Here is a 15248-nt window from a genome sequence, read left to right as displayed (position 1 = left end):
TTTTATTGGTTAAGCCAACCGAAAACAAGCAAATGTCCTCCTCGAAAGCATTCAGAGAATACCAGTTAATAAACCAATATCCTAAGGCCCTTATACAGAAAATATCTGCAATATCAAGGATATAAGGACCTATGTACTGGAAATTCTGTACAATCTATGGTTTGTGGACCGAATTTGTGAGGCATAAATATATACATCCTCATATTTTCCATCATGTATACTTTTTCTATAAGTGGAAAATGTATATGTATGTGGATATATATGATCTCTGATTCTTGCTCGAGTTTCTCCTAAACAGTTTTTGATGTTTGTCAGTATAGACATCTAACTCTAACCTTAAATATTGACACATCCAAGCACTCAAAGCTAATAGAGATTAATAAATATGATTATTTATAAGAAACGGTCAAAATGACGTGACGGCTTCCATTGTTCGTCTATTGTGAGTAATTTAGACAAAACTAGGTACACGTCTTCACAAGTTAAGGAAAAATAAACCTAATTTGGTGCAAAGGACCGTTAGTTTGAAAACTTTGAACGTAATTGAAAATCGGACAATAGGTGTGGATATTTGAAATGGACGAATTCGAACTATAACGAATAAATAAAGGAACAATGAAGATACTCGTATCGAAGAATTGTCAAAATAGCTAACTAACATAACTTAATTATGGGGTTCTATTCACTAGCGAATTTCAAAAAATCGATTTTTTATTTTGCATATATGTACATATATCGAATGTAAATATATATTCTCCGAAAAATTGAAGTTGGCCCGGCAAATCGTTTTGAAGGTATGAGCGTATTTGCAAGAATTTTTTAACTTATTGTAATCGGCACCAAAAACTTTAAACGCATATTTTTCGAAACGCTGTTTTCACCGTTGTTGAGCAAAATTTCTACGAAATGGCTAGACGGGTGATTTAAAATTTTCACACTACTTTCTTAGATATACAGATCAGATATATATATATATATATATATATGTATATGTATTTGTCAGTTAATGCTGACGGAATAACTTCAATTTTTTAAGCCGCTTTGAAGTGTAAAAATTTGCAACAAAAAGCCACTTTTTTTTTGGCAAGACGCCATTTTGTCAAAAATCAAAATTTTTACTATGTCTTCGTTTATTGTCTGTATTCATCTATGGTAGTAATTATTATTATTATTTTTTTTTTTTGGTTTAATTAATTTGGTTAAATCTTGCTCTCCACCGACACTTTCTAGCGGAGGTTCTCCTAGAGATCGGCAACGAATTACTATTACTAATTTATTAAGTATCTTAAACAGCTTAACTGAAATCGGCACAGATCTGGCTTAACTCTTATGTATATAACCAATTTTATACTTTGGACTTTGTGGTTGCCATTATGCCAAATAAATACTACAATATTGGTCTGGTTTATGATCCGAATTTTAAGGGATATTATATTTTGAATATAAAGCAAGTTAACTTAATAAAACTAATTGATCATATGATCTATAAAATAAGTAAGTAACATAATAATAAAAATAAGAGCAATCGGTTTATAATTTCCTCCAGTAAATATTATGTTATTCATGAAACTCATAGGCATAATTTTTCATGTTTTCATAATACCGTTTAGTGGGTATATAATTGCTCTCATTCCGGCTCTTCACTCAAAAATAATCCGGATATCACTATTTCTATATAAATTGACTAACATAAGTGCATAATTAATATATATTTATAGTAGTTAATTTCTAAGATACACACTTATTTAATCACCCACAACAAGTATCGCATAATATAATATAACTTTCATTAGAGTGCTTCCGATTTGTTATTTTCTCGAGTATCAACGCAATTGAAGATATTAATTTTTTATGCGCTAAAAAGTGCTTCCTTATCGGGGGGTAGGTGTGCGCTTTGTTTGCATTAAGACGGGGATTCTCCTAGAGTACTCTATTATATGAATGATTGTCTATAACCAACTCGGTAGAGACAAAACTACATATGTATGTATGTATGTATGTATGTACGCCTCTGCGCTGCTATCATCGAATAAAATCACCGGGTTGTGTAAAAAAATATTATCGGCTTATCAATATGCGCCCACATAATGAGCGCCGTTATGTGTCTGTGCTCCCCCGTTGCATTTCTAGGTTTCATAATGCCAAAAGCCGACGCTTGAGCTCACTATAAAAAGTGCAGCCAACGAATGCATCGCCATCAAACTAATTTCAAGTGTCTTAAGAAGAACAATAGCGTCTAGACAAGCGCCAATAAACTACGAAACTTGTAAATCACACACTTTTGTAAGCAGAAAAAATCATATCAACATGAACTTCAACAAAGTCATCATCTTCTTGGCTGTGGTGATCGCCATTTTTGCCGGGCAAACGGAGGCGGGCTGGCTCAAGAAGATCGGCAAGAAAATTGTAAGTATTGCCACTAAGTTTTTTGGTTTATATTTTCCAAGTTTACTAACATCCCTAATACTTTTCGACAGGAGCGTGTTGGTCAGCACACCAGAGATGCCACCATTCAGGGACTTGCTGTGGCGCAACAGGCCGCCAATGTTGCTGCCACTGCCAGGGGCTAATTACTGCCATGTTCGCAAATTACCCGCTGCCTAAATAAATTAGTGTTAAATTATTTCAATTTTTATTTATTCTAACAATAAATTTATCGATGCAAAACCAAAAGTTTGTTAATTTAATTATATCGGATGGTCTCGCTGAAAAAATATATTGTTATATCTTATATACCTATAATAAAAATCACCAGAAAACAGCGAAAATATTAAAAACTACAGTAGAATGAAGATTTAGTAGTATTTAGACTATGTTAGACTTTAGTTTATTTATTTATTATTATTTTTTTTTTTTTTGATAAACGATAACAACTCGTCCAACAAATTAAAGTTTGTGTCTTGAAAAGGCTTCTCCATCTCGATGTAGTTGTTAGCGGAGGGAACCAAGTCAGGTCTGCAAACTCATTCGAGTCGCATAAACTAATGGTGTTATCGGACCGCCGTTAGTTAACCCAAAAGATTTAACTTCTAACAACATTTAAGTCATATAAAATTACAGAATTTATAGATATACATACATATTTATTTATTACATAGAGTTTTTCCCAAACCCTTTTTTTTTGACATTTCATTGCGATATTTCATTATCTGGAGAAATATCTAACAATTTTTAATGTTCCATATTAAATGTGTTATAAAACTTTTAGTAAATATTTTTTAGTAAAAAAAATTCAATTCTTTCTTAATACCCACCACAAAATAATAAAAAACATCCATACATATTACTCGAATTTTTTTTATATAAAGAGCCCATAATTATAGCGCCTGTTCCAGAGATACAATATTGGAAGTTTCAACAGGACGGCCTAAAGTTAACTTTCTGCATAATTAGCATGCTTTTCAATCTTCAGTATAAAGCTAATATAGTTTCAATATTATGTAACATTTTTTTCCATATATAATTTTCTAAATTTGTAGAACAGGGTTATGTCACTACTAAATTCTATAATACATTTATATAAAAAATTGTATAAAATATAACTATAGATTTGTGATTAAAAATTTTATTTTATTTATATATTTCCTTTTTATAATTAGTGTTCATTCTTTTATTTTCAAACCACGCTGTGTAAACAAATATGAGAGCGCACTCTAGCGGCGACTAGATAATGTAAGATCGCTGAATATTCACTCGCTTGTATGTGACAGCCAACTCGCTGCTTACTAGCTTGTCAATATGCGAATGACGGAAGTTACTGTTCTGTGGCATGCCTTTACTTCCTTTCCTGTCAAAATAATTGACCAAGGTTGGTGTACTTTTCTGTAATCTTCACAAATTAATTATAATTTCCATATATGCCAAGTGAAATATGCAAAAATGTTGCATGCAAACAAGCTAAATAAATCAAATATATCGAATATTGTGTATTTAATTGAAAAAATGTGAATAGTGACGAAGATGTGCAGTGATTAAATGTACGCCGGTCGGACGCTGTTACATTTTACTACTTGTTAAAATATGTGACCTGCTTATAGCAGCTGAATTGCTTTCGCATTCACAGAAGCACACAAATTCAATTTAGCGCTGCTAATAATAAACTTGTGGTGTTCTATTCACAGATGATCGGCAACAAGATTATCAAGCCCGGTGGCGCTGAACCTGATGACTTTGAGAAGTCCATTGCCCAAGCTCTTTTGGAGTTGGAGGCCAACAGCGACCTGAAACCCTATTTGAGGGATTTGCACATCACCCGTGCACGTGAGATTGAGTTCGGTAGCAAGAAGGTAAGTTTGAGTGTTATGAACACAAAAAAAAAATAGTGTACAATATGTTGTTTGTATTGCATTTGCAGGCTGTCATCATCTACGTTCCAATCCCACAACAAAAGACGTTCCAGAAAATCCAAATCATCTTAGTGCGTGAGTTGGAGAAGAAATTCTCTGGTAAACACGTTGTTGTAATTGGCGAACGTAAAATCCTGCCCAAACCTACCCGCAAGGCCAGGAATCCATTGAAGCAAAAGCGGCCACGCTCACGTACGCTCACCGCAGTGTACGATGCTATCTTAGAGGATTTGGTCTTCCCAGCTGAAATCGTTGGCAAGCGCATCCGCGTCAAGCTTGATGGCTCGCAGTTGATCAAGGTGCATTTGGACAAGAATCAACAAACCACTATTGAACACAAAGTAAGTACAGTGAATAAGTGTGTAGCAAAATCGAGAGTTTATAAATATGAAACAAAGTAGTTTGTCCCTGTGTTGTTTGCTGATTGATTACCTAAAATCAGCGATTGTCAAACGGGACGCACATTAAATTCCAATGTCTCGTTATTGCCTTTTAATCGCCTTCGAGGCTTTAAGGCACTTCCATACATTGGAAACAAACTTATCTCAATAGTATAAATTATTGCAAAAAAGCGCATTTTGTTTTATGTTTAAATTTCGTCCCTGTGTTGTTTGCTGATTGAATTGCCAAAATCAGCGATTGTCAAACGGGACGCAAATAAAATTCTTAAGTCTCGTTATAGTCTGTATTTAGCTTTTACGGCATGTAGACTTCTCCATACTTTAGAAACAATCAAACAATGAAATAAATTAGTACAAAATGCTCTTTTTGCCACGTAACGTTCTTGTGTTGTTTGTTGATCGCTGCTTCAGGTCAATAATTGTCGAAAAGAACGAAAATTAATATGTGTAACTTTAAATTTATATGCCTCAATTTTACTTTAAAAATTAAGGCCGCTTTTAAAGTTGTGCACAAAAATTATGTAATATATAAACAAATAATTTATGTTCCGCCGTTTTGCCTCCCGCCCGTCCTTTTTCAAGATCTATGGCGAGTTGGGACTTCCTACATAGGCGGAAAATTAACAATATCACCGAAAATGCTGTTATACTGTAAATGGTAAACAACAATGGTCTGGCGATATTTACATTATAGTAATTTTATTTTAGTTGTATTAAGAAAGTTTATTGGTATGTCGAAACTAGCTAACCAAATATTTCTCTTCTTTTCAGGTTGATACTTTCACCTCTGTGTACAAAAAGCTTACCGGTCGGGATGTCACTTTTGAATTCCCAGATAACTTCTTGAATGTTTAATTTCTATCCGATGCGGAAAAAAGGGGGAATATTAAATGATTCTTTGGTAAATACGTTTTTAACAACGTATTTGGAAGAAAGTAATAACTAATAAAAATTTTTAAAATAAAATTAAAAATAACGCGAACAACTGTTTTGGTTTTTGTGACTAGAATTGAGGAATTTGAATGTGCTTAATACAAATTTATCGCTTCGTAGTGCATGCACAAAAGTAAGTGTCTTAAGTGATAATGAATGAGTATAACAGTGCGAATGAGTGCTAGAGCCTTTTTAAAAGACACTATAATATAACTAAAAACAAATTATATCGATACTGAAAAGTTAGAACCGGTAAAATTTCGAAATTTCTCAAAATATTTGTCACAGAATTGATACAGCTGAAATACATAGCTGCTATCTATATAGATTTCATGAAATAACTGAACCAATCTACAATTGTTATGATATCTCAAAATTACTATTTATAATGTGACACCACTTGAAGCACTAAATAAATATCACCTCCTCCACCTATAAAAAAATAACGCCGTTATATAATAAGATACGTTTAACTTTTACGGGAATTAAAAATCGAAACAGTAAGTCAACCTGTGGGCTTTAAATTTGAATAATACATACGTATTTAATAACGATGTAAGAATGATCCTGCCCTGGCGTATACGTCAACAGTGCCCACCCTCTTTTTTGTATTATACTATTTCGGGGTGGTGTGATAAAAGGGGTTAATACCACCGTCTTGCTGCATGAGTGGATACTTTTACACTCTTTATACATACTTCTACACTAATTTGCATACGAATACGCGTTTAATTAATATGCTTCTCATTACAAACATAGGAACGTGTTAGTATGTATGGCTTTTGAAAAACATTTTTCACTAACGGGATATCAATGTTACAAAGGATTATCAGCAAACATACATATATGTATACCTGTTTGAGTATTATCATACGCCTTGTTGCACTTCATTCATAAATATTTGTTCTTTGCGTCTTAATTAAAGAATGTTTCGTTTTTGTTTGCCTAGCCGGTTTGCCTTTTTGGATGGTACATATGTAAATCCATATAAATACATATGTATGTATGTACCAATGTGTGCATAAAATCCCTTGTAACCCGAAAATTAATTGTTTAACGACATGTGTCACTCATATGGGAATTGCGCCAGTTTTTGTTTGAACATTTAAATTAAAGGCAACACACGCAATTATTTATTTTTTAACACATGTGTGTGCGTACAAGGCTTAGCGAGTATTAGTATCAAGTTTTGTAATGAGATACATATATTTTCGAAAAATGATAACAGCCTACGAAATTGATGAATACTTAATTTGTGTTAACAGACTTACCCGACTTTATACTCTGAAAATGAAAGAAATGAGTAAATTAGCAAAAGCCATATAACATTTATGAAAAAATGATATTCCATGCAATATTTATCAATAAATTTTAATGTTAAAGTATTTTTAATTAATAAAAAGTAACACTTGTATATCGTTCACTCAGTTTTGCTTTTTGCATCACACATATTTATTCCTATATCTAAAAAAAATGTAAGACTCTTTTTGCTCATTTTCTCCAATAAACAAATATATAAATAAATAAATAAATTTGATTATTGCAACGATTTAAGTGATATTTTAATTTTGTATTCAGTTAAGTCAGACCACCAATAACTAGTTTAACGAATATTGAAAAGTAACTGTTAATATTAAGTTATTTGTACTACAGGGTGAACCAAAAGCTTTTAACTCTGAAACTGAACAAAAAATCGACTGCAACTTTTTTGCACCGCCTAGGGTTTCAAATGTTTTGCTTTAAACATTTTGAATTAAAAATTTGATTTTCAGTTTTTAAGCTCAACATCTAAAGATTCAATATGTTGAAAGTCTGATGCACAATTATAAAATTTTTAATAAAAAAATTAGCAACCTCGTCCTTTGCAAAAGATGCTGGGATTAATAACTAAATTTTCAATTTAATTGAAATTAAATTTTTAATTCCGATTATAATGCAAGATATTTGGGATGAAAAATTGATGATTTTATAGTTAATATTTAAAATTCCATTTTTAATGCCAAAATCAGAATTATATATTGACATTTTATGTATTGAAGATAATGGCTCTGTGCGAGCACCAGTTCAAAATGGTAGAACACGAAGTACGCAAATTCTAAGAATTGTAAGTTCAAAAACAATTTGTTTGTTAATTTTTAGTTATGTAACTATAAGTTTGGGTAATTTTTTTTTTATTTAGGTTTTTATTTTTCGATTATAAATACAATTTTAATTCGGTTTTACGGATTACAATTAGTTTTTATTATTTTTCAGTCACGTTTTTGGACTACCTTTTGTTTTATTTTTCAATCCGGTATTTTGGATTTAAAATTTCAAAATTAAGACTTTCGGGATCACAAAATAATTAAAAAAAAATTAATTCAAATGTTAATTAAATAATTTTTTAATGCATTATTGACAACCCTGGCAACGGCAATATAAAGTTATAAAGGTTTTAGTCACCACACTCTGGCCGGATATAAAAATGCGGTCTGTTATTTAATAAAATGAAAAATTGTGTGTGAAAAGTTCAAATGTACGCTGTATAATAATTTGTATAGTACACATCAGTGACTGTTAATATTAGACTTTATTTTTTAACATTAACATATAATTTTGTTATGATTTTTTACTTTTTAATTAAAAAGAGTTATGTTGTCTATTTAGTAAAATTTCAAAGGGAACTTTTTATTTAAAGCTTTCGTTTGATAGTTAATTCTTAAGTGTATTATGATCAGCTGGACAAATTGAGTGATGCACTCAAACAGAAGTGCCCAGAATAGGCCAATAGAAATGGTGTAGTGTTCCACCATGATAATGCGAGACAATATTCAAATTTGATGACTCGCAAAAGCTTTAGCGGCTTGAATGAGATGTGCTATGACACCCAAAATATTCTCCATACTTGGCACCTCCGGACTATTACTTGTTCCGGCCTTTGTAAAATTCTTTGAACGGGAGAACATTCACATCAAATCAGGACATCAAAAACTACTTAGACAGGTTTTTTGCCTGCAATGATCAAAAATTGTATGAGCGTGGTATCAATCTCTTGCCCGAAAGATAGCAAAAGGTTTTGGATCAAAATGGGGAATATATAATTTCATAAAATGTTTTACACAATAAAAAAATCGTGTTTAAATTGCACTAAAAAAACGAAATTACTTAGTGAACGACCCAATTTAAATAATTAGCGTGATGAGCTGAGTAGAGGTCGGAGTTAAATGTTTTCCTTTTATGCCCATTTTAATCGTGCAAAATGAAGAGAGAGTGAATGTGACTGAGTTAATAAAATTTAAGCGCAATCTTTATATGCAACAGGTATAATAGTAAACGTATGTTTGTATGTATGTATATATTGCTATATTCAATCAAATCCATATGCATATTGAAAGTCATTACCGGCTGAAAAAGAACATTTTCGAAGGTAAGGTTAAGACTTACACGGTTATTGCAAACATTAATTAGCCTTTCCGTGGATTACCCTCCAAATAAATTATGAAGATGAGATGAATAAAATTTTGTAAAAATTATTCGAGTGATTTACAATTTTTTAAAAACCTAGATCAAATCAACTAATCAGAAATAAGAAATTAAATATAATCCACTATAATTTTGTTTTATTGTACAAATAGTAAACTGATCAGTTAATGGTAAGTTACCATATAATGATATTAATATTATTAATTTCTTGTATTAGAAATCTATAACAAATTTTTGGAAAATAAATATTTTCTTTGGCTTTTAAAAATTTTTGATCGATTAGTCGGAAATTTGTTTTCAGGATTTTTACCAAAAACTACAAAAATCTATAAAAACGAAAAAACGGTTCATCACGTTCACGTTCCTAACATTATATAAGACATTTTTTGTTTTGCATGTCGGAGAGTGCCTTCTGGTAAAAAATATTTTGAATTAGTAAGAATAAGAAAAGTCCGCTTGTAAGAACATCTGTCTATGGTAACTTTTACTATATATGGTACATTCAATGTGGCAGTAGGGTATATAATTCTTTTTTTTTTCCAAACTTAAAATTTCAAGTCGGTCCTAGCAAAATTTTTATACCTGTTTTAAGAACATTTTACATCAGATTTCAAAATTTTAAAGCTTTTCCCTATAGCTTACATTTTCAAAGTCGGTGCTCCTCATAAATTTAAAACTACTTCACAGATTCTTTTGAAATCTTTTCTGCACATACATATTTTACGAGGTAACGCCGAAGGGTTATTTATAAATTTGTTAAAAAAATTTTAGTTTACAATAACAAATTAGCTGATTTTTTCGCTAAAAATCGAGTTTTTTTCTTAAAAGTGTTCTAAAATATTGAAAAATTTTAATTTCGAAAAGCACGCTTGCTTTACGTGATGGAAATTATTAATTAATGAAAAAATATTGATTTTTTATTTTGAAGGATCCAGCACCCTGTTACGAGCGACAACGCAAACTTACTTTTTTTCCGAGACGCTCCAGAGTAATTGCTACCAGTGCCGAATTTTTTCATATTTCTCCAAAATAATTTAAAAATGTCATACTAAAATGTACCATTGGTTTTTAAAAATAGATTTAAATTGTTTCATAAAAAAATGGGCCTTTTTTTTACAAGAATTAGCCCTGCTCCCCTTTATGGGATATACATATATGGTATATACATATATACGAGGTGTGTTCAAAGGAAAAGGTGAATTTTGAATTTTTTTGCAAAGTACTTATTTATTCAGCAATATCTATTTTGTCCGCTTCAAAGTAATTCCCATCCGATATAATACACTTGTGCTAACGCTTTTTTTAATCCTCAAAGCCCTTCTGAAATGCGCTTTTCGGTATGTCGCTCAGTTCTTTTTTCGATTTTGACTTGCAAACCGCTTTCCTTTCATTGGTTTCTTCCGTTTTGGGAATAGGACAACCGTATTGTGTCCGTGGTCGCACCTGCAGATGCTCATCGTCATCAACATCTTCTCGGCCTTCTGTAAAGCGCTTGTATCACTTATAAACATTTTTTTGAGACAAAGTAGACTCAACGAATGCCACAGTCACTTTATTCCATTTTTATTGCAAAATTCAAAATATATTCTTTGACCCATTTCTTTAAAAAATCGAAAAGCAAACAAAAACGTCACTAACCTTTTCTGTTGTCAAAAACAAACTACTAATCGAAATTGGCTCCTAATGCAAGCACATGATAAACATATGTGTCCGATTATAACAATAATCGATAATATTGACAATCGAATGTACACAGTTCGAAATTCACCTTTCGAACACACCTCGTACCAAACAGGATATTATTCTATTCCTATACTATATTCATGTCCAAATAAATCTGCTTTTAAAATTATTAATTATTATATAATTATTACAAGATATGGTTGTTACAATCGATCGATTAATAAGTAAGTAACTAAACTTTTAAACTGCTTGGGTGTCAAGGGATTTGCTAAAACGCTATTTATTACATATTTAATATAGCTTTAATGACATATTTTAGAGACATGCAACATTTTTTGTAAATATATTTCTGCGAGTATATGCATACATATGTACAAATGTACATACATATGTCAATATTAATTAATTTTCATTCATGGTAGAATAAATATCTATGTGTACACATACGAGTATAAGTAAGTGATTTTTGTGTATGACTAAACAACACTATTTGAGATATGGAGCATGTATATATGTACATCTGTATGTTTGTATCTCCTACCCTTTCAATCGACACGATAGTTGCTAATAAGCTTTCACTATCTGGTTTCGTGCGGCAAAAACATTGACACATTTCAACAATAAACGAATGTGGTTTGGTATGAAAAAGTGACTAAGTAGAGTAAGCAATATTATGAAGCTTGAATTATAAAGACCTAGTTATTGCATAGTTGCTTTTGTTAAAACTATAATATTTTGATTTGATTTCAAAAAAAGATAATTTCTACTGAATTTTCAAGAACTTTGCGAATGTTTTCTTTAACTTTAGGTAGTAAAAATAATTTAAATAAAAGCTATTTCGTTAAAAGTTCAAACTTTTAGGGTTCTTCGTGTTACCTCATTATATAATATTGATAGGCAAGCGTCCATTTGGTTCGTGTGTAAAGCACGTGCAAGTATCGAGATTGACAGTCAATTGTGTTCTAGAAGGTGGTGATTTTAATTCTTTAGTAGTTATATTTTTTCTAACGTAAACTTTGTAGGCGCTAATTGACATTGAACTTGAATTTTAAATAACAGGGGTTGTGGTTATTGATCTTGGGGAAAACCATAACACAAATTTGAAAAGGGACATACCTACTTCAGCGTTATTTATAATCCTTATAGTATTTCTGAAGTGTGACATAACCTCAATTCCGTTTGAGAATGGTATTTACGGTAAAAATTAATTTTTACTAACTTTACGGCATTTTTGTTTATTTATTTTTACTTCTTATCTTATTAAATTTGTTTACCTATTACATATATTTCTTGCAATCATTCAGCGTAATGTGAAAATACTTGAAAAAAAATTACTTAAAGTTCTCTAGCTGATAAAACGTTTTTTTTTTCTTTCTGTCGTAATATGCCAATATGTAATATATCTTAGCAATATTAGATGAACGTTTATTACTGGATCTAGAATAGTTTAATGCTGAAAATGTGTGAAATCCGTCCATGAAATTCCCCAGCTCCCATACAATCCATATAATGATTTTCATTACTCTGGCAGCCTTTACACTGAATACTCGTCGAACAGTGTAACCCACACACTTTTCATAAAAAAAGACATGACACTTGAAAACATGTATTTGAGTATACTTAGGTATTGCTAAAAGTTGTTGCAATCAGTCCAGATGAACTCCTAGCCCTCATATACTGTATAGATACGAGTAGAATAATATCTGACTTTCTAGCTGATTTTGAACCCGATTTAGTGATTTCCGACTTTCCGCCTGAATGTGAACCGAAACTTTTGGTTGTTCAAGACGAAATAAATGCCATACTTTCTTGAAACGAATGAACCGCAACGACATTATGGGAAATTTGAATTATCAAAATATTTGTGTCTAGTTAAATTGATTAACCAAAAGTCCACAAATCCACTTAAGATAATATGCGTGTAGGAATTTTTGAAAGCGTTTGTGCAGTGTGCAAAGTTATGATTTCTACATATATTTACATATGTAAACAATATCCATGTACTTACAAGTGTACATAGATTGCTGAAAAGACAACGAGCAGATATAATTTTTCATGCAACATTCACCTGATGACAGTGTTAAAAGCAAAAACACACAACCCAAACGGATCACTGTACGCCCCGTAATTATATATGTAAAAAATTTGCAGGCAATTTTGGTGATTATAGTGTTCTATAAATAGATATTTCTTCTAACAAATTATGCTTGTACAACCTTGTATATTTTTGGAAATCCTCTCATTACGTCCTTTGATTATAGAGGTATGAATAACGGAATCATAAAACAAAAATAAAGTTGCAGTTTTTAACCAGTATTTCTTATCAGCAGTCTAGTTGCTTATCTAAAGAGTTTGCAGCTGTGTTAACAACTTGGGAATGTACAAGTAGTTAACGCATTTTATCTTATAAGTGATTTCAGAAAAAGTACAATTTTTGTAAACAATACTTCGAAACTAATGTAGTTATGTATTTAAAAACATACAAATAGTATATATTATATATAACGTAGATATATACTTATGTACATAGATATATGTATGTATGTATATATGAGTCTACATGTTAAACATAATTCTTAATAAGTGAAATATTGCTTTATGATAAGCAAGTGCCTAAAATGGTTACATTTTCATATATTGCTATAAATGCAACACCTGGCTGGTATTAAAACCTATTGTTATCAATATTGATTACATTTCTGATTTTTAGCATGCACACCTGTTCAATAACCCATTCAACCGGCATGATTATTGACTCACCGCCAAACCGTTATCTCTTATTATATTATATAAAAGCGAAAGCGACATTTTTTCGGAACAGTGGGTTGTAGGCACATCAAAAGACTAATTTCTATGTACCTACATATATTGATTGATAAGCAATGTGACGCAGATTATAGATTACACCGTCTAAATAGAATTACTATTTGTAATATTGAGATAATTTTTTTTTAAATTGAAATGGATGACAAGAATCATAAAAGAACACAAGAATCCAACTGCAAAGTGACTCATATTGTTTATTTCTGTTTTGTAATGAAAACAATGGTGATATTTTGAATTTGCTCAAGTTGAGCAGAGTAACCGTTTTGGAGATACAGTCTTCAAAAGTTGCGCGCACGAGGTCAGTTATATAGTCATTAAAAACTTTAAACGCGTTTTTCTCGAAACTGTGTTTTCAAAGTCGATTGTCAAGATTTCTCGCGAACTACTCAATCTGATCCGATCCGAATGAAATTTTACACAGGTCTTCTAGACATAATTTACAAGCAATTTTTATCCAATACCTAGTTTGCAGTCTTAATTAAAACAGGTATTGTATTTCAATATATCAACTCCGCATAATCCTGTAAGAAGCTCTGCTGTAAACGCGGTGGAAACTTTGTTTCGAGAGCCTGCCGGAAATGACGTCGTAATGATCTAGTTTGAATATTTTACTTCGAAAATTTCACAAAATCTTGCTAAAATGTGTATAAAAATTTGGATTAATAAAAAGTTTGAATAAAATATTTTACATTTCATATGAAAAAAGGCCATAGGCCGTTTTTTCCTCAAGGAAACCCATGTAACCCCTTAAATTTCTGACCGGCAAATAACTTTTTTAAGTTTGGAAACAAAACCGGGTCAAACCGTGTCAACTTAGCTGTGGTGCCGTCGGAGTTGTGAACCGGTAAGTTGTCATAGCAGCATTAAATTGAATAATAAGTTGGCCGTGATTACAGAGCACCGCGATCTGAAAAGATGTTTATCCAGTTTTGCCTTTAGAATAAAACATCCAATTTTAATTTTATGTACAGATATTTGCTTCATTTTTACTTTTTCTTAAATAGTGCAGTAAAATATATACTTTTGATTACATATCATCAAATAATTAAGCAAATTATGCTTAAGGTCGTGTAGAAATAAGGAGTTTTAGGGAATCCTCTCTGATCTTATAGATAGTGTAGTGCCCTGTTTTTAATACAATTAGGAAGCTTTTTTTTTATCAAAAATGTTACCTTTGAAAATCCTAAGTGTGAGCCGTTAAATTTCGAACGAACAAAAGTCATGAAATATTTGTTCTAAATCTTATGGTAAATATCATATCTGTCATATCATGTCATATCTAGTTGAAGCATATAATTGAAATCTTTTTACATACTAATCAATTTTTTTTGAGGTTGTACAATCTTTTTTGCGTTCGTATGAAATTTGGTCTTCATATGTCAATTAGTGTGTGTCTGGCAGCTGTTTGTTTACGACGTAAAAGGTTTGTCTGGCGATTTTTATCATAAAAAAAGAAGTAAAACAAGTAAGGAAGGGCTAATTTCGGATGTAACCTAACATTTTATACTCTCGCAAAGTCAAATGGTATACTCGTTTGAGATTTCTTTGTGGATTGACTGATATTTTCGGTAGAAGGTCAACTATAGGCACTGGGGTC

At 31.3% G+C, this 15248-nt stretch overlaps 2 protein-coding genes and 3 non-coding genes across 5 annotated transcripts; all 5 read left to right on the top strand.

Moving 5' to 3' along the window:
- The first annotated feature begins 2182 nt into the window (after nt 1–2182).
- Nucleotides 2183–2663, top strand: LOC106616234 (cecropin-1). The gene is made up of 2 exons (XM_014232799.3): nt 2183–2406; nt 2478–2663. The coding sequence occupies exons 1-2, from the start codon at nt 2308–2310 to the stop codon at nt 2568–2570; spliced, it is 192 nt and encodes a 63-aa protein (XP_014088274.1). The 5' UTR covers nt 2183–2307; the 3' UTR covers nt 2571–2663.
- A 1044-nt stretch (nt 2664–3707) lies between these two features.
- RpS7 (ribosomal protein S7) lies at nt 3708–5723 on the top strand. The gene is made up of 4 exons (XM_014232837.3): nt 3708–3808; nt 4122–4286; nt 4355–4687; nt 5519–5723. The coding sequence occupies exons 2-4, from the start codon at nt 4122–4124 to the stop codon at nt 5600–5602; spliced, it is 582 nt and encodes a 193-aa protein (XP_014088312.1). The 5' UTR covers nt 3708–3808; the 3' UTR covers nt 5603–5723.
- LOC118681853 (small nucleolar RNA psi18S-1377) lies at nt 4749–4886 on the top strand. Its single transcript, XR_004977608.2, has one exon. It is a non-coding gene; the product is annotated as a small nucleolar RNA psi18S-1377 (small nucleolar RNA).
- Nucleotides 4943–5080, top strand: LOC118681852 (small nucleolar RNA psi18S-1377). The gene has a single exon (XR_004977607.2). It is a non-coding gene; the product is annotated as a small nucleolar RNA psi18S-1377 (small nucleolar RNA).
- LOC118681854 (small nucleolar RNA psi18S-1377) lies at nt 5125–5221 on the top strand. Its single transcript, XR_004977609.1, has one exon. It is a non-coding gene; the product is annotated as a small nucleolar RNA psi18S-1377 (small nucleolar RNA).
- Nucleotides 5724–15248: the final 9525 nt, after the last annotated feature.

This window comes from Bactrocera oleae, chromosome 2 (genome assembly GCF_042242935.1).
Source record: "Bactrocera oleae isolate idBacOlea1 chromosome 2, idBacOlea1, whole genome shotgun sequence".
NCBI lineage: Eukaryota > Metazoa > Arthropoda > Insecta > Diptera > Tephritidae > Bactrocera > Bactrocera oleae.
This window is presented reverse-complemented; position numbering and strand designations above follow the sequence as displayed.

Bases quoted from the DNA above. Each gene is read 5' to 3' on its own strand.
- LOC106616234 (XM_014232799.3), top strand. From the start codon at position 2,308: ATGAACTTCAACAAAGTCATCATCTTCTTGGCTGTGGTGATCGCCATT. The intron at 2,407-2,477 runs GTAAGTATTGCC...ACTTTTCGACAG, and splicing joins AGAAGATCGGCAAGAAAATT to GAGCGTGTTGGTCAGCACAC.
- RpS7 (XM_014232837.3), top strand. From the start codon at position 4,122: ATGATCGGCAACAAGATTATCAAGCCCGGTGGCGCTGAACCTGATGAC. The intron at 4,287-4,354 runs GTAAGTTTGAGT...TTGCATTTGCAG, and splicing joins TTGAGTTCGGTAGCAAGAAG to GCTGTCATCATCTACGTTCC. The intron at 4,688-5,518 runs GTAAGTACAGTG...TCTTCTTTTCAG, and splicing joins AAACCACTATTGAACACAAA to GTTGATACTTTCACCTCTGT.